At 42.7% G+C, this 22,878-nt stretch overlaps 1 protein-coding gene across 3 annotated transcripts in view; it reads left to right on the top strand.

Annotated features, from left to right (window-relative positions):
* pds5b (PDS5 cohesin associated factor B) overlaps positions 1-22,878 on the top strand; it is a 261,787-nt gene that overhangs the window by 165,454 nt on the left and 73,455 nt on the right. For all 3 annotated transcript variants that reach the window (XM_068033499.1, XM_068033498.1, XM_068033500.1), the window contains exons 17-20: positions 91-206; positions 14,709-14,814; positions 17,502-17,662; positions 18,679-18,802. In XM_068033499.1, the coding sequence (XP_067889600.1) occupies positions 91-206; positions 14,709-14,814; positions 17,502-17,662; positions 18,679-18,802 (507 nt within the window). The remainder of the gene's footprint in view (positions 1-90; positions 207-14,708; positions 14,815-17,501; positions 17,663-18,678; positions 18,803-22,878) is intronic.

Here is a 22,878-nt window from a genome sequence, read left to right as displayed (position 1 = left end):
CTGAAATTAATATGGTATATGAGAATGGATTGAAAATTTCTAAGAATGTGGTTTCTCTATTTGAGTAACAATTTATTTCTTTTTGTACAGCGTGAAATAACCCGAAAACTAAGCAACCCTAAACAGCCCACAAATCCGTTTTTGGAAATGGTGAAATTTCTCCTGGAGAGGATAGCACCTGTACATATTGACACTGAGTCCATTAGGTATTTGTAATTTTTTTGTGTTAAATAATAGAGGGGAAAGTCAGATTCTTTTGACATTGGGACTTTATTAATTCTCCTTGACCAGATTTTGCTGGTTAAAATGGGAACCAGATAATTGGATAGGACGATAATATTGGACTATCCCGTTTAGGCTACAGTGCAAGTTCTAACTTTCTGAAGTTTTTCATTAAAATGGTTGGTTAAGATTATTTATTTAGTGAATGATGAGGATGTTGTCAGGTAGGGCCCCACCTGCCAAGAATGAGGCATATTAATTTCGCCACATGAAATTTGATTTTAAACTGTTACTGGAGTAAAGAAAGAACTGGCTTTTTAAAAAGAAAAAAGCACCAGACCCGTGACTGGAAAGATATTTGCATATTTTATGGACAGTGCTTCAAAGGGACAAAGGACCCTTCCCTGACCCATTCAATCCACAATGAACTTTTGATTACCAGACATTGAAGGTGGAGGAGCTAGCATTCCAGGTTGACTGCTAAGATGGCCAAATACACAGAAGAGACTGGTCAAACCAGTTGGTCACGTGACCACCTGCTGGCCAACTAGGAGTTTTAAATTGGAGAAACTGTGTTTGAAGACAGAAAACTGTTTGCCTCTGGGCTGAGAAGACGTCTCTCCTGTCAGCTCTCATCTCTTTTTCTCACGGAACTGAAAGCCATTGAAGACACATGGACCCCCAAGAGAGAAAAGTCTCCTACAATGAACAACATTTAAGAAGAATACTGGGCCCCAATGAAAAGCAAGGCCATATCTTCAATCAAAGTCTACAGTGAGCTCGAAGGACAGTAACAGAAACCCCTCCTCAGATTGCCTCAAACTGTTCCACTTGATCTTTTCTTCTATAATAAAAGCAAAATACTGCAGATGCTGGAAATCTGAAATTAACACAGATGCTGGAAATACTCAGCAGGTCTGGCAGCATCTCTGGAGAGAGAAGCAGGTCAGTGACCCTTCATCAGATCCACTTTTCTGTCTCTCTTTGCATGTGCGTATCGCTATTGCATGCTCGCGTGGTTCACGGCCTGTAGGCTTTAACCGAATTACTGGTTTTAGTTTTTTAAAACAAATTTCACTTTTCTTTTAAACCTAAGAAAGCCTGTTTGTGCTCATTTCTTTGCCTTATAATTGGAAAGCAGTGAACAAGGATTCACTAAGGGGGAGCTCATAACACGGTGTGTTGAAAGAGCAAAACCCTGTTACAGTAAGACCAGGTGAAGGCTGAAAGGGAACCCCTAGACCTCCCTCTCACCTGGTCATAACAGAAACTTGGCTGCTAGCGCCTGGAATTTTACCCACAGACAAACGAAAGAAATTGGAAGTGGGAAGCTAAATTGTTCGCAATCAAAAAGAGCAAGATTAATACATGTTTTCTTGTGGTTGTGTGTGATTGAATACTAACATGTCTGCAACTGAAGCTAGTAGCTCTCCAAGACAGGATGAAGTAACTTGGGCTAAGTTAAAAGCACTGTCTATGGAGGAGCTGAGAAAAATGGCTGAGCAGTGTGGGATCACTGTGCATGGCAAAGCTAGGAATTCTGAACTCCTATGGCTAGTGGCCAACCATTTTGCCTTTGAATCTGAAGAAGTGGAATCCGACGGGGTAGTGTTAGCAAAGATACAATTGGAACAGAGGAAACTTGAATTTGAGAAGAGAGAGAGAGAGAGAGCCTTCCAGAAGGAAGGTGAAGAAAATGAAAGACAGGAGAAGGAAAGAGAGGCGAGAGAGAGAGAATATTCCAGCAAGAATCCGAAGAAAGAGAGCTGAAACGGATTGAGTTAACTAGGGGGCGACAGAGTAACCCCAGTAAAAGCTGACTTGCTAAAACGTGCTCAATTAATTCCAAAATTCAATGAAGAAGATGTGGAAGCGTTTTTTGTGTCTTTTGAGAAACTGGCAAAGCAGCTAAAATGGCCAGATGAGAGCTGGTCTCTCTTACTACAAAGCAAGCTAACTAGAAAAGCCCACAAAGTTTATTCCTTGTTGCCAGATGAGAGTTCATTAAATTATGAACTGACCAAAAATGCTATCCTCAGAGCATATGATTTAGTATCCGAAGCCTGTCGCCAAAAGTTTAGAACCCTCAAAAAGCAAGCTAATCAAACTTATCTGGAGTTTGAAAGAAGTAAGCAGCTGGCTTTTGACCCATGGCTGAGGGCTCTAAAAATACAGCTCAGCTATGAGACTCTCCGAAGTAATTCTGTTGGAGGAATTTAAAAACTCTGTCCCACTCTCCATAAAGACCCATGTAAAGGAGCAGTGGGTTCAGGGAGCCTGGCAAGTGGCCGTTCTGGCTGATGAGTTTGCTTTACTTTATAAATTGGTTTCCCAGGGGAGAACCGTTCCTAGTCACCCCCACAAATCCGAAAAGGACGCAGGGTGGGAAGGTGATCTCTGCCCAAGCAATCCTGGGAGAGAAAGGAAAGCAGGAGACATGGGGTCCTCCTCCAGCCAAAACGGAAGGTGGTGTGAGCAAGAGTGAGACCCCGAGACCTGTGTGCTTCCATCGTAACAAGGCAGGGCATTTAAAGGCTGACTGCTGGAAACCGGTAGGGTTAATCGGGGCACACCCGCTTAGTGAAGACGGGACCCTGATGGAAAGCACAGAGCAAGCTGTGTCTTTAACTGCAGTAAGATTGCAACCCAGGAAGCTTACAACAGCCAATGCAGGAAATGTTAAGATTCCTGAAGGTTATCATGATTTCGTGTTTGAAGGGAAAGTAACCCCATATCCCTCAAGTGGGGCAAGCTAGCCCGTGGTGATTCTCATGGACACAGGGACCACTAGATCCCTTTTACTGGGAAAATGCCTGACCTTTCCACAAGAGAGTGCAGTGAACACCAAAATGGTGGTGATTGGTATTGAAGGGAGTGTATGCCTGTACTTGTACACTGGGTACACCTGGAGTGCAACCTAGTTTCGGGACCGGTGAGCATAGGGATTGTCACTAGTTTGCCTATGGACTGGGTTGACCTGCTCCTAGGTAATGATCTGGTGGGGGTGAAGGTGGTAGACCCCCAATACTGAAAGAAAGACCGCAGGAGGTCAGAGAGACAGGGCAGTGGCCGGAGACTGCCCCCTTCAGTTACCCTGAATGTGTAGTGGATTAGGCCATGATCAAACCATCTCCCCCAGAGGAGCCTGCATTGGCACTGCAGGCAGATGACCATAAGATCTGACTGGCCGAGACTTTCTTTGGAAAGTTAGAAGACCCAGGGAATGAATTAAATGGATTTTCCCTAGCTGGGGCTCAGCGAGCCAACTCAGTATTGTGAGAGTTAGCACAGGCTTCCCAGTCTGAAAGTGAAGCAAAGGGAGTCCCGGATTGCTACTATTTTAAATATGAGGTACTGACAAGGAAATGGAGTTCTCCTCACCGACCCGAGAGCAAGGAGTGGACAGTAGTTCACCAGTTACTGGTACCACAGAGGTACCAGAGAGAAATATTAATAAGGGCCCACGAGACTACATTGGCTGTACATGCTGGTATACAAAAGACCAAAGACCGCATAAGACAGCAGTTTGACTGGCCAAAACTCCTCAAAGATGTGTTGGAGTACTGCAAGAGTTGCCACATGTGCCGGGGTTTCCCCTCAACAGAACCTACAGTGAAACCTGCACCCCTGAGTCCTGTACCAGTGTTTGGAGGACCCTCCAGCAGAGGGCTGGTGAACTGTAAGGGACTCCCACTGAGAATAAAAGGGGGCAGGCAGGCACATGGCTGGCAAAAGATTAGACAGGGAAGGGGAAAAAAAGTGACCAAGAGGGCAGGTTAATGGATGTCCGGGAGGAACCCCCTGCTATCCGGTCAGCCAACCCCCAAAAATTTGAAAGTTAGACCCCACAGCTTCCTATGTAAATGCAGACTCCAGAAGCACCCCACCAGAGTTGCTAAGTGTTTACAGGAACCTGCAGAGGCAAAGGAAGACCTCTAGGGGGCACAGAAACCATGAGGGTGATGCTTCACCTAGTCGAAGTGCCATAGGAGAGTGCAGTCGGGTCTGCACAAATATCTGCAGGCAGGAATGTCCCAGAAAGCAAAGGGGAGATTAACAAAGAATCCTCCCCCACAGCCAGAGGAAAAGGAACCACCCATCCCCTGAAGTCAAAAGCCTTTGCATGACTGAGCAAAGCACGGAGAGTCCAGGATAGACCCGCCCACTACTAACACTCCTGAGAAAAATATTACCTCAGTAGGAAGAAAAACCCTAGGCAGTTATGGCAATGGCAAACTGAAGAAAAGCTTCCCCAAAGAACCACATAGTTACAGGGATGCCAAAAAGGGGAAATTAAAGCAGCGCTGGCACCCAGAAAAAACCATTTTAATAAGCTTTAGGATTCATGAATGAATGAGAGAAATGCATGTTTTTCTTTCTGTATCTTGCATTTCATTAAAAGGTTTGAGTGAAATATGCTGTCTTTTTCAAATCTCATTTCATTGCCCTGGGTGTGGAGATGTCAGGCAGGCCCCCACCTGCCAGGAATGAGGCATATTAATTTCGCCACATGAATATTGATTTTAAACTGTTACTGGAGTGAAGAAAGAACTGGCTTTTAAAAAGAAAAGCACCAGACCCGTGACTGGAAAGACATTTGCATATTTTATGGACAGTGCTTCAAAGGGACAAAGGACCCTTCCCTGACCCATTCAATCCACAATGAACTTTTGATTACCAGACATTGAAGGTGGAGGAGCTAGCATTCCAGGTTGACTGCTAAGATGGCCAAATACACAGAAGAGACTGGTCAAACCAGTTGGTCACGTGACCACCTGCTGGCCAACTAGGGGAGTTTTAAATTGGAGAAACCGTATTTGAGGACAGAAAGCTGTTTGCTCCTGGGCTGAGAAGACCTCTCTCTCCTGTCTGCTCTCAACTCTTTCTCACGGAACTGAAAACCAGGGAAAACGCATGAACCTCGAGAGAGAAAAATCTCCTACAGTGATTGGTTTAAGAAGAATACTGAGCCCCAACAAAAAGCAAGACCATATCTTCAATCAACGTCTACAGCGAACTCGAAGCATAGTAACAGAAACCCCTCCTAAGAGATTGCCTCAAACTGTTCCACTTTATCTTTTCTTTTCTTTTTTCTGTCTCTGCTTGCATGTGTGTATCTGCATGTGTGTATCGCATATGCATGCTAGCGTGGGGTTTGGCGTGTATCCGTAGGTGTTAACTGAATTAGAGTTTTTAGTTTAAGTTTTAATAAATTTCACTTTTCTTTTAAACCTAAGAAAGCCTGTTTGTGCTCATTTCTTTGCCTTATAATTGGAAAGCAGTGAACAAGGATTCACCAAGGGGGAGCTCAAAACAGTGTTTAAAATTAAATCCTGGTACAGTAAGACCAGGTGAAGACAGAAGGGGAACCCCCAGACATCTTTCTCAGCTGGTCGTAACAATGTGGAACGCACTGTCACAGGCAGTATTTGAGACAACAGTATAGATGCATTTATTTAATGGGAAGCTAAATATGTATATGAGAGGGAAGGAAATGGAGGATTTTGCTGATAGATGTGGAAGGATGGGAGCAGACTTGACTGGAGCAAAAATGCCGGCATGAATTTTTGGACCAATTGGCTTTTTTTTATGCTGCATATTCTTTGTAATGCTGTGTAAATTTGCATTAGTGAAGGGAAAAAATGCTTCTGCAGTATCTTAAAAGCTGATTGACGACTGAACAAATCTTCCTGACTCCTGTGCCATAGGCGTTGAGACTTCTTGGTTTAATTTCCAGTCACCCATGTCAAGCTAACCTGCAATTTATAAATTTGGCAAAAGACAAACACACAATACAGAAGGAGACCATTTGGCCCATTGTGACTCTGCCAGCTCTTTGATAGTAGCATCCAATTCATCCCACTACCCTGCTCTTTCCCCATAGCCCTGTAAATTTTTCTTTCAAAAGATAATTGGATACATAATTGTATTTCACTATTGAATCTGCTTCCATTATCCTTTCAGGCAGCACATTCCAGCTCACAACTTGCTGTGTGTTTCCTTATGTTGCCTGATTCTTTTGCCAATTGCCTTAAATCTGTTTCCTTTGGTTATCGACCTCTAATATCATCTTGTACCCTGTTCTATTAATAAAGCCAAGGATCCCATATTTTTTTTTTCAACAGCCTTCTCAACTTGTCCTGCCACCATCAAAAGATTTGTGTACGCTCATCCCCAGGTCTCTGTTCCTGCACCCCTCAAAAATTGTACCATTTTAGTTCATATTGCCTCCTCATTCTTCCTACCAAAATAATCACTTAACAGCATTAAATTTTATTTGCTTATGTCTGCCCGTTTTACCAGTCTGTCTTATGTCCTCCCTGAAGTCTGTTACTATCAAAGAACAGTCCAGCACAGGAACAGGCCATTCGGCCCTCCAAGCCTGCGCCGATCTTGATGCCTGCCTCAACTAAAGCCTTCTGCATCTCCAGGGACCGTATCCCTCTACTCCCATCCTATTCATATATTTGTCAAGACGTCTCTTAAACGTCTCTATGGTACCTGCTTCCACCACCTTCCCCGGCAGCAAGTTCCAGGCACTCACCACCCTCTGTGTAAAGAACTTGCCTCGCACATCCCCTCTAAACTTTGCCCCTCTCACCGTAAACCTATGTCCCCTAGTAACTGACTCTTCCACCCTGGGAAAAAGCTTCTGACTATCCACTCTGTCCATGCGGCTCATAACTTTGTAAACCTCTATTATGTCACCCCTCCACCTCCGTCGTTCCAGTGAAAACAATCCGAGTTTATCCAACCTCTCCATATAGCTAATGCCCTCCAGACCAGGCAACATCCTGGTAAACCTCTTCTGTACCCTCTCCAAAGCCTCCACGTCCTTCTGGTAGTGTGGCGACCAGAATTGCATGCAATATTCTAAGTGTGGCTTAACTAAAGTTCTGTACAGCTGTAGCATGACTTGCCAATTTTTATACTCTATGCCCTGACCGATGAAGGCAAGCATGCCGTATGCCTTCTTGACTACCTTATCCACCTGCTTTGCCACTTTCAGTGACCTGTGGACCTGTACGCCCAGATCTCTCTGCCTGTCAATACTCCTAAGGGTTCTGCCGTTTACTGTATACTTCCCACCTGCATTAGATCTTCCAAAATGCATTACCTCATTTGTTTGGATTAAACTCCATCTGCCATTTCTCCGCCCAAGTCTCCAACCGATCTATATCCTGCTGTATCCTCTGACAATCCTCATCACTATCCGCAACTCCACCAACCTTTGTGTCATCCGCAAACTTACTAATCAGACCAACATCCTCCCCATTGTTTACTACATTTGAGTTTTGAGTCATCTACAAACTTTGAAATTATGCCCTCTGTGCTCAAGTCCAGGTCATGAATATACATCAAAAAGAGCAGTGGTCCTAATACTGACCCCAAGGAAACACCACTGCACACTTTTCTCCAGTCTGGAAAAAAACTCTTCACACTACTCTCAGCTTTACCAATTTTGTGTCCATGATCTTGACCTCATGAGGATTCCTGATTTTTAATTGCTGCACCATTTGTGGCTGTGCCTACTGCTGCCTAGGCCCCAAGCTTTGAAATTCCTTCCTCAAACCTCTCTACTTCCCTTTCGTCCTTTTAAGACATTCCTTAAAACCCACCTATTTAACCATCTGCCCTAATATCACCTTATGTGGATCAGTGTCTAATTTTGCTTTGTAATGTTTGTGAAGTGCCTTGGGGCATTTTAGTACATTAAAGCGATTATATAAATACATGTTGCTGCCGCTGCCTCTTTTAATCCCTTGGGCTGCGATTTTGCTAACAAGTCTATTTAATACTTTCTCAAACGCCTTTTGGAAGTCCATATACGCATCAGCTGTATGGCCCTCGGCAATCCTCTCCATTCCTTCATCGAAGAACTTGGTAAAGTTAGTAGAACATGACTTACCTTTTAATAAATCGGTGCTGACTTGTTCGTTTATTAGCCCATACGTTTCCTCTGCCAATTAATCTTGACTGCAATAATTGTCTCAATGTTTTCCACCAGTGAGATTAGGCTGACTGGCCTATAGGTGCCAGGTTTATCCCTTTTTTAAAGAAGGGTGTAAAATTTGCAATCCTCCAGTCCTTTGCACCACCCCCACATCCAAGGAGGCCTGAAAGATTGTGGCCACCACCTCCACAATTTCCACCCTTACTTCCCTCAATAACCTAGGAAGTATCCATCTGGAATGGATGACTTTTTCTACTTCGAGGACTTGCTAGCCTTTTTAAGTATATTCTCTTTATCTATTTTTATTCTATCCAGTACTGCTACTGCCTTCTCCTTTACTGCTACATTGGCAGCATCTGCTTGTCTAATGAAGATGGATGCAAAGTACTCATTTGGTACCTGGGCTATACTTGCCGCCTCCGCAGAAAATTTGTTTTGGTGCCTATTTGCCCCACCCTTCCTTTGACTAGTCTTTTACCATTTATGTGATAAAGACTTTTTTGGGCTCCCTTTTGTGTTAGTCGTTAACCTATTCTCATACTCTGTCTTTGCTCCTTTATTCTCTCTAATCTCTACCATACTTTTTACATTCCAGCTTGGTTCTCTACTGTATTCTTAACCTTAAAGAAGAGCCTGCCTTTGAATTCTTTTCATAAGCGGAATAGTATGAAAAGCTTTTAACCTTGAGTTGATGTACAATTGCAGCTTAATTAGATCAAATGTCTCTTTTAGTATTATTGCTGGTGGTGGATCTCATGCCAATATGCAATACAAAATTTCCAGGGCACACTGCACCTGTCAGACATGTTTGTAAAATTCACTTACTGGCAGTGGGGAGGTGGTTATAGAGGGAGGAGAAGTTTTCTGCTCGGGGTTCTCCTGGAACAATAAGACTTAAACACCCCACCACTATCTCTGTGTACCTAAGAGTAATGTTTCTGTTTCCTTTGTTGTGATTTGAGCACAATTGCCAGTTTAGTACCAGTTCTAATTTATATAATTTTGTGCCTAGTGAGAGCTGTTTTGAGATTGCTTAAAACTGTGAGTCATAAGAGAATAGAAAGTGCTTTTCACCTATAGAACTTGCTGAAGGTAACAAATTTCTGCTAATGCACTGCACCATCCACTTCCCAAAGGACCTACTTGTAACATAAAGACACTCAGTTTTTGTTTCACCTCCTCTTCTACTCCTTGCCACATAGAAACCATTCCCTGATTTAGAAGGAAGGCAGATAGCTGATCTGCACTCGGCATTGACTAATGCTTTTGTGTAAATCACTGGGAAGGGCTTGAGAATGGCCTAGTTTGCCGATACCTGACATTCAATTGAACATATCAGCAGATCTTTACAAAAATCATTTTGTTAGTTTTTTCCAAGTGTCTGTGATTTTACTCTTTTTAAAAAAAAAAGTGTTTAATGACATCACTAACTTATTTGCTTTGCTCATTCCTTTGCAAAATGGTCTTTAACAGAAATATCTCTTGTGAAATGGATTTTAGGATTATAAAGATATTGCACACTGATTTTTCAGCAGAAGAAAATTCAAGTTTCTGAAAGTAGGGGATCCAGTAGGTGTTATGGGAAGGAAATCAATGCTGATATAATTTGTGCAGAGATTCTGTGCTTGATGGGCTAAATCTCTCTCTCTCTTCTCTCTCTTTGGCCTCCTTGTCTCGAGAGACAATGGGTAAGCGCCTGGAGGTGGTCAATGGTTTGTGAAGCAGCGCCTGGAGTGGCTATAAAGGCCAATTCGAAAGTGACAGACTGTTCCACAGGTGCTGCAGATAAAATTGGTTGTCGGGGCTGTTACACAGTTGGCTCTCCCCTTGCGCTTCTGTCTTTTTTTCCCCTGCCAACAGCTAAGTCTCTTCGACTCGCCACACCTTAGCCCCGCCTTTATGGCTGCCCCCCAGCTCTGGCGATCACTGGCAACTGACTCCCACGGCTTGTGGTCAATTTCACAGAACTTCATGTCGCGTTTGCAGACGTCTTTAAAGAGGAGACATGGACGGCTGGTGGGTCTGATACCAGTGACGAGCGCGCTGTCCAATGTGTCCTTGGGGATCCTGCCATCTTCCATGCGGCTCACATGGCCAGTCCATCTCTAGTGCCGCTGGTTCAATAGGGTGTATATGCTGGGGATGTTGGCCGCCTCGAGGACTTCTGTGTTGGAGATATGGTCCTGCCACCTGATGCCAAGGATTCTCCGGAGGCAGTGAAGGTGGAATGAATTGAGACGTCGCTCTTGGCTGACATACGCTGTCCAGGCCTCGCTGCCGTAGAGCAAGGTACTGAGGACACAGGCTTGAAACACTCGGACTTTTGTGTTCAGTGTCGGTGCGCCATTTTCCCACGCTCTCTTGGCTCATCTGGACATAGCAGTGGAAGCCTTTCCCATGCGCTTGTTGATTTCTGCATCTAGAGACCGGTTACTGGTGAAAGTTGAGCCTAGGTAGGTGAACTCTTGAACCACTTCCAGAGCCTGGTCGCTTGTATTGATGGATGGAGCATTTCTGATGTCCTGTCCCATGATGTTCGTTTTCATAAGGCTGATGGTTAGGCCAAATTCGTTGCAGGCAGCTGCAATCCTATCGATGAGTCTCTCCAGACACTCTTCAGTGTTGGATGTTAATGCAGCATCGTCAGCAAAGAGGAGTTCCTTGATGAGGACTTTCCGTACTTCGGTCTTCACTCTAAGACGGGCAAGGTTGAACATCCTGCCACCTGATCTTGTGTGGAGGATAATTCCTTCTTCTGAGACTTGAACGCGTGTGAGAGCAGTAGGGAGAAGAAGATCCCAAACAGTGTGGGTGTGAGAACACAGCCCTGTTTCACGCCACTCAGGATAAGACGGGGGTTTGATGAGGCTGAACTGTGCCTTTCATATTGTCATGGAATGAGGTGATAATACTTAGTAGCTTTGGTGGACATCCGATCTTTTCTACTAGTCTGAAGAGACCACGTCTGCTGACTAGGTCAAAGGCTTTGGTGAGATCAATGAAAGCACCGTAGAGGGGCATCTGTTGTTCGTGGCATTTCTCTTGTAGCTGGCGAAGGGAGAACAGCATGTCAATGGTGGATCTCTGCTCGAAAGCCACACTGTGCCTCAGGGTAGACATGCTCAGCCAGCTTCTGGAGCCTGCTTAAAGTGACTCGAGCAAAGACTTTCCCCACTATGCTGAGCAGGGAGATTCCACGGTAGTTGTTGCAGTCACCGCGGTCGTCCTTGTTCTTATAGAAGGTGATGATATTGGCGTTGCGCATGTCCTGTGGTACTGCTCTCTCGTCCCAGCAGAGGCACAGCAGTTCGTAGAGTGCTGAAAGTATAGCAGGCTTGGCACTCTTGATTATTTCAGGGGTAATGCCGTCCTTCCCAGGGGCTTTTCCACTGGCTAGAGAATCAATGGCATCACTGAGTTCCGATTTTGTTGGCTGTACGTCCATCTCATCCATGACTGGCAGAGACTGGGCTGCACTGAGGGCGGTCTTAGTGATGACATTTTCCCTAGAGTACAGTTCTAGGTAGTGCTCCACCCAGCGGTCCATTTGCTTGCGTTGGTCAGTGATTGTGTCCCCTGATTTAGATTTGAGGGGAGTGATCTTCTTGATGGTTGGCCCAAAAGCGCTCTTAATGCCATCATACATTCCTCTGATGTTTCCGGTGTTGGAGGCAAGCTGAATATGACTACATAGGTGTTGCTAGTAGTCATTTGCGCAGTGCCTGGCTGTTTGTGCAGCGCTTCTGGCTGCTCTAAGTGGTACGGATGTTAACTTGTTGGGGGCTTTCTTGTAGTTCAACAGTGCAATGCGCTTAGCGGCTATGACAGGTTTCAGCTCTTCAAAGTGAGATCGAAACCAATCTGCATTCTGCTTCACACGTTTGCCACCTACTCAGCATCTATGCTCCAGCACTCTGCTCCCCACCTGAAGCTAAAGACCAGTTCTATGAGGAACTCCATAATATCATTAGTAGCATTCCCAATACTGAACATCTGTTCCTGCTGGGGGACTTTTAATGCCAGGGTTGGGACCGACCATGACTCGTGGCCCTCCTGCCTTGGGCGTTATGACATTGGAAGGATGAATGAGAATGGACAGAGACTGCTTGAGTTGTGTACCTATCATAACTTCTGCATCACCAACTCGTTCTTTCATACTAAACCCTGTCACCAGGTTTCTTTGAGGCACCCAAGATCACGTCGTTGGCACCAGCTGGACCTCATCGTCATAAGGCGAGCCTCTTTAAACAGCGTTCAACTCACACGCAGCTTCCACAGTGCGGACTGTGACACCAACCACTCCCTGGTGTGCAGCATGGTTCGACTCAAACCAAAGAAGCTGCATCACTCCAAACAGAAGGTCCACCCGTGCATCAACACTAGCAGAATTTCTTATCTACAGCTGTTACATAAGTTTCTAAAGTCACTTGATGGGCTAAATGGCCTTTTGTTAACTCCTAAAAGTTTTTTTTGAAGTGAAAATCTCAAATTACTTTAACATCCAAAACAATGAAAACTTACATAAATGTTCTGTATTTCTATCTGTAACTTGGTAAGCATATTTAAATGACCATAACCTGTTGTTAATTTGCAAGCAAAAAGTTAGTTTCTTAGTTCATAGAATGATATAGCACTGAAAGAGGCTGGTTCCCCCACCAGCTCTTTAATCAAACAATTCAGTTAGTGTAGTACCCAGAATTCAACACACTACTCCAGCAGAGGCCTAATCGCTGGGTAATAATGATTTAGCATACCTCCCTTACTTTTGTATTCTATGCTTCTATTAGAGTGAAGAATCCCATATGCTTTCTAACTGCCTTCTCAACTTGCCCTAGCACCTTAGAAGGTTTGTGTACATACACCCTGATTTTCTCTTCTTGCATCCTTGTTTAAATTACATCATTTAGTTTATAGTTGATCATCTGAAGCTCATTGAAGTATTGTGTGTCAAATCCTGAAAACTTAGGGCTTTATGATGGCACAGTCTGGACAAGGCGAAAGAAATCTGAACTAGTGTCCAATTCTCCTGGCTTATCACCTCCTTTCTAATTCTAGCAACGTGGGCACTTCTTCCACCTACCCCTATACCCCTGTTGTACAGTTGCAGTTAGAGGCAGTACTGACAGCATCCCCTGGAAATTCTGCCAGTTCCACTCCGTATACAGCAAACTTTTATGGCACTTGCAGAATACTTAGTGGGGCCCATGATGCCAGTTTCAAAAGCAGTTGGCCTCTGAATTGCCTTTAGAAAAGGGGCAAATGGACAAGTATGCATTTGGGTAGGACAAACAAAGCAAGGGGATACATAATAAACGGGAGGATATTGGGTGGGGTAGAGGGAGTGAGAGACCTTGGAGTGCACGTCCACAGGTCCCTGAAGGTGGCAGGACAAGTAGATAAAGTGGTAAAGAAGGCATATGGAATGTTTTCCTATATTGGCCAAGGTATAGAATACAAAAGCGGGGATGTAATGCTGAAACTGTATAAAATGCTGGTTAGGCCACAGTTGGAGTATTGCGTACAGTTCTGGTCACGACTTTACAGGAAGGGCATAATTGCTCTGGAGAGAGTACAGAAGAAATTTACAAGAATGTTGCCAGGGCTTGAAAGTTGCAGCTGTGAGAAAAGATTGGATAGGCTAGGGTTATTTTCCTTCGAACCGAGGAGGCCGAGGGGTGACTTAATTGAGGTGTACAAAATGATAAGGGGTCTTGATAGAGTAGACAGGAAGGGCCTGTTTCCCCTAGCGGAGAGGTCATTTACCAGGGGGCACAGATTTAAGATGATTGGTAGAAGGATTAGAGGGGACATAAGAAAAAACTTTTTTTTCACCCAGAAGGTAGTGGGTGTCTGGAATTCACTGCCCAGATCGGTGGTGGAGGCAGAATCCTAAACTCATTTAAAAGGTACCTGGACATGCACCTGAAGTGCTGTAACTGCAAGGCCCTGGACCAGATGCTGGAAGGTGGGATTAGATAACGGCAGATAGTTTTTTTTTCAGCCGGTGCAAACGTAATGGGCTAAATGGCCTCTTTCTGTGCCGTAACTTTTCTATGGTTCTGAGTATCAACACAGAAGTTAAATTTTAATTTGTGGCTACATTGGATAAACTGATGCACTAATCAGAAAATCCGCTGCACTTCCCAGTAGTAGTATGAATGGTTTGGGTGCCCACCTCTTGCATGCAAATTACCCCATTTTTAGATTTGTGGTCTGGTCACCGCTTGGGTTGTCTGATGGACAGGAGTCCAGCCATGCTGCATTTCCACTGGCACAACCCCTCAGCTGGAATTTTTACTTCTGGCTGTTTTTTTTTCTGTTAATTCTGAAGAAGAAAGTGGTTTCAATGGAAAATAGATGTTCAGCTTGCAGTAAGGTTCCCTTACCATCTTTGCCATTATGTACATTATGCTTGAGTTTGCAGTTTTACAAATTTTCTATGTTTTCACCTTTTTGCGACGTTATTGCAAATGATTTGTCAATTTTTAAAAAAATAAATGTACTTATCTACATTTATCTATCTTTTTAACAGTGCGTTAATTAAGCAGATTAATAAATCCATTGATGGTACAGCTGATGATGAAGAGGAGGGTGTGCCGACTGATGAAGCAATCCGAGCAGGCCTTGAATTGCTTAAGGTAAACGTCTGAACCACCAGAACTAAAAGTTACTGATTGTAATTGGACATAAAATTATCTTTATTTGTTGCTTTTGCTATTTCAGCATAATTTTGGTTTCTTATAACAATTTTTACTGCTTCTGTAAAACCAGGTTTATTTCTGGTCTTATCAGCAGATTCTAAGTGAAAAATGATTTGGTGATGTGTGTATATATCTGCCCCATTGAGAACCTCAGAACTGAGAATAATGCTTGCTCGGGTAAAATGAAACTCCAGTACTTTGGTCAGAGCTAAAGGATGCCTAGGTAGTCATGCAGGAAGAAATGAAAATCCAAAGATCTGGAGGAAAACCAAGATGGCTGGATGATTTTAAGGAACTCAATGGCAATTCTAGTCAGATTGGCAACAATAGCACTTAACACAGACTTGGCCTCAGATTGTACAAAAGCATATAAATAAACTTAACATATATTGTGCCGTCCCACATCTCATTCAGATAGCTAATATTGATAATGACTCAAAGCCCTGCTTCAATGAAAAGGCTAGTTACTTCTTTCAGAAGACTTATTTATTTAGAGATACAGCACTGAAACAGGCCCTTCGGCCCACCAAGTCTGTGCCGACCATCAACCACCCATTTATAATAATCCTACATTAATCCCATATTCCCTACCACATCCCCACAATTCTCCTACCACCTACCTACACTAGGGGCAATTTACAATGGCCAATTTACCTATCAACCTGCAGGTCTTTGGCTGTGGGAGGAAACCGGAGCACCTGGTGGAAACCCACACGGTCACAGGGAGAACTTGCAAACTCCACACAGGCAGTACCCAGAATGGAACCTGGGTCATTGGAGCTGTGAGGCTGTGGTGCTAGCCACTGCGCCACCTATATGACCATCAAAATTCTGCTATTGTTTTTGGCAGCAGACTGGTACCATGTCAAAAGATCCTCTAAACTTTGGCAGTATGCTTGGTTTCTATGCAGTTTGTGTTGTCAATATCTCTTGCATCCACGAAAGTCCCCACTTTGAAAGCTGATCATGCGTACTTGTTTCAAGACTATCATTTTAATCAGTTGGATTGGAATGCACCAGCAATCCTCTCCTATCAGCAAATGCTGCTGGGTAAGGACTTTAAATTTGCAGAGTTCATATTTCTACTGTTACTACTGATTACTGTCCCTTTTTAGTGAGATCAGCAGTTGGAGAGCCTGATTCATGAAAGTGTTGCATGAAAAATTGCTACTTGGAAATCCAAATATTTACCAGAGGAAGGTTTAAGAAAAAAATCAACAGAGCTAGGAAGCCACTTCAGAGTCGTAGGCATGCATGTTCAAGCCAGTGATTTTTAAGGTTTTTGAAGGATTTAAGTTTTGTTAATACTTATATTATTTGCATTCATTTTTTTGTAAAACGCTTAAATTAGAATGTGTTTTTCTGAGCAGCAAACGGACAATTCGCAACAGCAGTTTCAAACCCTGGGTGATAAGTTGGGAATGACTTCATTTTCAGTCATTGTGTGTGGTTATTTTGCTCATTCTTGTTTCAGTGACAAGTTTTAGCAGCAGCACATGTTGATAGTGGTAGATGTGCAATACACTTTGCATGGTAAAAAAGCACATTTTGGTTCTTTATTGTTTTTGCATAAATTACCTAAGTCTCATTTTATGTAAGAGCTTGAAGATTAAAACAAGTGAGTCGTCTAGTTACATGTTTCTGTAGAACCCTACAAAACTGTTAATTGCAACATCTGTTAGCTGACTCCAGAGTTGTTGCCTCCGGTGTCCTACCCAGAAGACCATTTTGGTCGCACTTTCTGTAAAGAAGTGCTTCTGGCCATCGGGTCTTGAAGGGACATTGCCTGTTGGTGGTTTATACATTTTGGAATGATTGACTTTCCAAAGGATATATAAAGGTTGGGCTTCATTTGAAGAACGGTTAAGAAAATGTCTACAATAGGTGATCTACAAACATGTAAGATACCCAAAATAAAAACAGAAGATGCTGGAAATTCTTAGCAGGTCTGGCAGCATCTGTGGAGAGAGAAGCAGAGTTAACATTTCAGGTCTGTGACCTTTCATCAGAACTGCAGAGGTTAGAAATGTAATAGGTTTTGAGCAAGTGAAACAGGGGTGGGGGTTGTGGGGGGGATGGTGGAGAGAACAAAAGGAACGGTGTGTGTGATGGGGCAGAGGGCAAGAGAGATTAAATGACAAAGATGTCATGGGACAAAGGCAAAGGGAGTGCTAATGGTGTGGTGAAAGACAGAGCATTAGTCCAGAGAGAGTGTTCATGGCAGAATAATAGACAGCTCTGTCCAAAAGCACAAACATGAAAAACCAAGTTCAAGGCAGGCACATGGTTTAAAAAAAAATAATGAAAATGGCCAGTCGTGCTCTGAAATTATTGAACTCAATGTTGAGTCTGGAAGGCTGCAGAGTGCCTAATCGGAAAATTAGGTGCTGTTTGTCAAGCTTGTGTTGATGTTCACCGGAACACTATAGCAGACCAAGGACAAAAATGTGGGTGAGAGAGCAGAGTGTTGAAATGGCCAGCAACATAAGATATCTTAACTATAGAGTGGCTTTTCATGAGGGGAAAGAAACCTGAATTATTACAAGAAAGAGTTTTTAAAATCCTTTTTTTTAAAAAAGAAAATTTCTCTGTACTTTAAAAGCCTGCACTTTTCTTTGTTCTAGGTATTATCATTTACGCATTCAATCTCTTTTCACTCTGCGGAAACGTTCGAATCCCTTCTGCAGTGCTTGAAAATGGAAGATGAAAAGGTGGCGGAAGCTGCTTTACAGATCTTCCGAAATACTGGACAGAAAATTGAAGATGACTTTCCTCACATCAGATCGTATGTTTTGTTCCAGTTCCTTTATATAGAGAAATAAAATATCAAATAAATGTAATAAAGCTCTTTCAAAGAGCCAGGAAGGGTGCAATGGGTTGAATAGTTTGCTTTAAGAGTCTGATTCTATGTAATTTACTAGAAAAATATTTATTCAAGGCAATTCGATTTTTATTATATTTCAAAGAAAATACCAGTTTTCGTGAATTACAATCTAGCTTTCTTTCACATTATAAACATTCTGCACTTGGATTGATTTTCAATGCAAGAAGATGCTGATTGTGATGTAAAGTAGATGTGACAAAAGTCGTGATGGGGGTGGCGGGGTTGGGGGTGGGGGAGGGAAGCCTCTAATGTAATAATAGAAGTTACTGCTTGTAATCAAATGAAAAGCTTCTAGTTACCAATTTTAAAAACTCACAGTACAAAACTCAGTAAAGACGAATTTGGCATATTTCCTGTACTCTAGTCTGCAAGAAATATTACAGATATCATGTTGAGTTCACCAGTTAATCTGCCGGAAAAATGTTTTCTATATTCATATGATTCCATATAATTTAGATTCCAGTGCTGGAAGCATTTCATTTTTCACCTGCATTTCACTGGTCCTGCTGTACTCGGCACACTGACACGATAATGGAAAGAATATCAAAACTACTTTTCAAAATGTAATGTATATATTAAAAAAAAATATGTAAGTTAAGTTGCAAAGTAGTGGTCTATGACTGGGTTCACTGTTGCTTGCATTTGTGTGATGTCAGAACTGTCTAGTAATGAGTTTCTTGGCAAGAAATCAAAGACAATCCCTATTGTCTTGTGTGCAAGTGAAATTGAGTGGACAAATCTACTGACAGCAGAGGGTGCTATTCCATGAGTTGGGTTCCGTCAATATACTCAGGTCAGTGCCAAAGGGTATTTGGCACTGGTGTTAACGTTTGTCTCTGATGCAAAAAGCGGTTTCATCTTCCCTGATTTTCATGAAAAGCAAATCTTAATTAACTTTATGCTTTCCTCTTGCCTAGTGCTTTGCTGCCAGTATTGCAGCAGAAGGCCAAGAAAGGCACTGCTCGACAAGCCAAGCATGCTATTCATTGCATCCATGCAATATTCTCCAGCAAAGAGACACAATTTGCACAGATATTTGAGGTGAAACATCCACCATTTTAATATCACTTTTTAGTTATATTTGCAATGATCTTATTTTTCTTCCAGTTGATATTTCTAAATTGCTTTGCCATAATGATGTATCAGATCGGTTTGGGTACTTGTGTTAAATTTGCATTTTTATACAATTTTGTACATCACATTTCAAGAAATTATTTATTCTTGGACAAAGAGAAACCATGACTCTTACTTTCTCATGAATATTGATTCTTTGTTGATACCACACAAGCCCCAATTCCTCTTCCTCTGGCAGAAGTTCTGCTGGCAATGACCAAGATGACAATGACAAATCCTACTGGGCCTTCTGTGCATAGGCCCCATCAGTGTCTCGGGCAAACCCAGTAGGGAGCACTAGTTGGCTACTGGGTAGAAGCTGGAATTTGGGCAGCAGGAGGCTGCCACCAATGACCTACAGGAGTAGTCCCTGGCACATGGCTAAAGTAGAAGGAAGGAGGATGTTGAGGAAGGAACCCTGGGCCAGGGGGGAGTCCAAGATTTCCCTGTGGTACCCAGAGGAACACTGCTCCTCATGAGTTTCAAGGAAACCAAAAAATAAAAATCAGTAAATCTATCTTTTTGGGCTTCTTCTGGCCCAGCTTCCTCTTGCCACCAGGTTGGCCTAGTGGTAAACCATATGGCTTCCCTGTGCAGGCCTTGCGATAAAGTTAATTTGGGCCCCAATGATGTCATCGGAGCCTGTTCTGAGTATTGAAGTAAAAGCCTTGCTGCCCCTCTCGCCAGTTTAAAAGAGCAGTTTGAATTAATAGCCTGCGGGAAGGCAGTGGGATCAGGGGGAATAAGTTGACGCAGCTGAACTATTTGCACGTGGCATCGAGATTATGTTGCACTGTTTCATAAGTATTCATTAGAATTTCTTTGTGTGTCAAAAAACAGCGTGTGGTTACAACCCCTTTTCATGTATGCCTTAATTTTCATTGCAAGTCTGTAATGTGACATCTTATCAAGCACCTTCTGAAAAAGAAAGTAAATACCCAAACTCTGCTCTTAAGTTGTTTGAAGTCTTAAAGTTCTGTTTGTAGCTCCGGGCACCTGTAGTTGTTGATGTTGATGATGGTCATTGCAGAATTTGAACATTTCGTTTTAAAATATGTGACAAATACACAGACCTCCTCGTGCTTCTCTTAATTTCATTAGACATTCCTCCTACTCCCTCAACCCAATTAGAAAGCTCTTGATCTGTCAGTTGCTGATGTAATGAGGATTTGTACATCATTGGCCCTGGGATTCATTTCCCTTGCAATTGAGTAAATGTAAACATGTAATCTGAAATTTAATCACTGATCCTGGGCAGAAAATTTTTATTATTTAGGTTTTATTAAGCATTTTATATTGCATAATTGACAGGAGCACAGAATATCTTTACTATATTGCACAGATTTATTCATGCCAGCTGTATCTAGGCAACAGACATTTGGACACTTAATGAAAATCTGTTAAGGACCGACTGTGCTGAGGAAACTGTTAGACCATTCTTTAATTTTTTAAGTGGTTTTGTATATATTGGAGCAATTCCTTCTGACTACATTTGATAGTGTTAAATTTTCTATTCAATCTAAATGGTATGCTAAGTATGTTCCACTCTAATGCTCAGTGTCAGTTCAGACTTGTTCCAGTTAATTATGCAGCCAGACAACACTTCATGTAAGTCAACCAGGTCCAATGACATAAGAGGTTCTCAAAAAAAACAAACATTCTATAGTGGATGATATTTCTTTAAGGTTGAGATGGAGCTGCCAATCCCTTTACAGTGGTTTAAATATTAGTTACTTATGTTAGTGGCTGAAGTATGTAAACAAAAGAAAATGTGCTTCCCTTAGAGGATCCTCAATAAAGTCAAGAGGGCAGCCATGTTGTATCATTAGTAACCAGAACAGAGGGTTTACTCAACTAGACAAAGCTCCATTTGATGGCAATACTGAAGAATTTGGTCTACTTGATCAAAAATATTCACTGCATCAAGGGACGGAGCAGCTGCAGACAAATAAAAAGCGCTTGCCTCATGAATAATACTTCATCACCGTTGGGTATTATCTGCTCAGAAACTTGTAAGGTGCTGTTAATTCCAGGCAATTATTCTGAGGATGGTTGACCATCCTTTTAGCAGAGAAATATTTTCAGATCATTTTAATTCTTTTCACACAAAGGGGAACGTTGTAAATTTACTATTATGACTGAGGTGGGAGGAGTGCACTGTCTTTTCTAGTTCCATTTCTCCACAGCTCACAACATATGTTTAAAAGTATACCCAGTTACCGATGCAGTCAATCATATACTCTACTCTTTATCCCAGAATAAAATACACCATCCACGTTTCTTTAAGAAACAAAATTATCAGTTTATTATCAAACAAGACTTATGCAGTACCAAAGCAAAGCATTAACACACAGATTGAAACATGAAAGTTCCCTTTTTAAATTCCCCACACACGCAAGAAAATATACAGAAAATTCTCTCTGCAGAGGTCTGTTACAAAAAAATACAGAAGAATACTTTGGCCAAATACTTGCTAACCTTTGAAGAAAAAGAAAAGATATGGAAGGATGTCATCTCTTTTGTTCTGACATCCAAGTTTTTTTTTCATTTGTTCATGGGATGTGGGCATCGCTGGCCAGGCCAGCATTTAGTGCCCATCCCTAAGTGCCCTTGAGAAGGTGGTGATGAGCTGCCTTCTTGAACCACTGCAGTCCATGTGCGGTAGGTATACCCACAGTGCTGTTGAGAAAGGAGTTCCAGGATTTTGCCCCAGTATATGATGACAGGTCATTGGGATCTTTTTCTAAAGCAGTTCTTTTCAGGCGGCGTTGAGAATTAATCTGGCAGGTTTTTCCAGATTCTCAGGAGAGATGCAGCACCAGGGATTTTAGCTCTCCAACGTTGGATCTTTGCAGGGTTTAGAGTCCTAGAGATATACAACACAGAAACAGGCCCTTCGGCCCATTGTATCTGTGCTGGCCATCAAGCACCTAACTATTTGTGTCCCATTTTCCAGCATTTGGCCCATAGCCTTGTATGCTATGGCCTTTCAAGTGCTCATCCAAATACTTCTTAAATGTTGTGAGGGTTCCTGCCTCTACCACTCCTTCTGGCAGTGTATTCCAGATTCCAACCACCCTCTGGGTGAAAAAGGTTTTCTGCAAATTCCCTCTAAACCTCCTGCCCCTTACCTTAAATCTATGCCCCCTGGTTATTGACCCCTCTGCTAAGGGAAGAAGTCTCTTCCTATCTAATCCATCAATGCCCCTCATAATTTTGTATACCTCAATCATGTCCCCCCTCATCCTTCTCTGTTCTAAGGAAAACAACCCTAGCCTTCTCAGTCTCTCTTCATAGCTTAAATGCTCCAGCCCAGGCAACATCCTGGTGAATCTCCTCTGCACCATCTCCAGTGCAATCACATCCTTCCTATAATGTGGTGCCCAGAACTGTACACAGTTCTCCAGCTGTCGCCTAACTAGCATTTTATACAGCTCCATCATAACCTCCCTGCTCTTATATTCTGTGCCTCGACTAATAAAGGCAAGTATCCCATATGCCTTCCTAACCACCTTTTATCTACCTGTGCTGCTGCCTTCAGTGATCTGTGGACAAGGTACACCAAGGTCCCTCTGACCCTCTGTACTTTTTAGGGTCCTACCATCCATTGTATATTCTCTTGCCTTGTTCGTCCTCCCAAAATGCATCACCTCATACTTCTCAGGATTAAATTCCATTTGCCACAGCTCCGCCCACCTTACCAGCCCATCTATATCATTCTGTAACCTAAGGCTTTCCTCCTCACTATTTACGACAACACCAATTTATGTGTCATCTGTGAACTTACTTATCATACCTCCTATATTCACATCTAAATCATTAACGTACACTACAAACAGCAAGGGTCCCAGCACCAATCCCGGTGGTACACCACTGGTCACAGGCTTCCACTCGCAAAAACAACCCTCGACCATTACCCTCTGCCTACTGCCACAAAGCCAATTTTGGATCCAATTTGCCAAATTGCCCTGGATCCCATGGGCTCTTACCTTCTTAACCAATCT

This window comes from Heterodontus francisci, chromosome 6 (genome assembly GCF_036365525.1).
Source record: "Heterodontus francisci isolate sHetFra1 chromosome 6, sHetFra1.hap1, whole genome shotgun sequence".
NCBI classification, from domain to species: domain Eukaryota; kingdom Metazoa; phylum Chordata; class Chondrichthyes; order Heterodontiformes; family Heterodontidae; genus Heterodontus; species Heterodontus francisci.
Note: the sequence above shows the minus strand (reverse complement) of the source record. Positions and strands in the feature narration are given on the sequence as shown.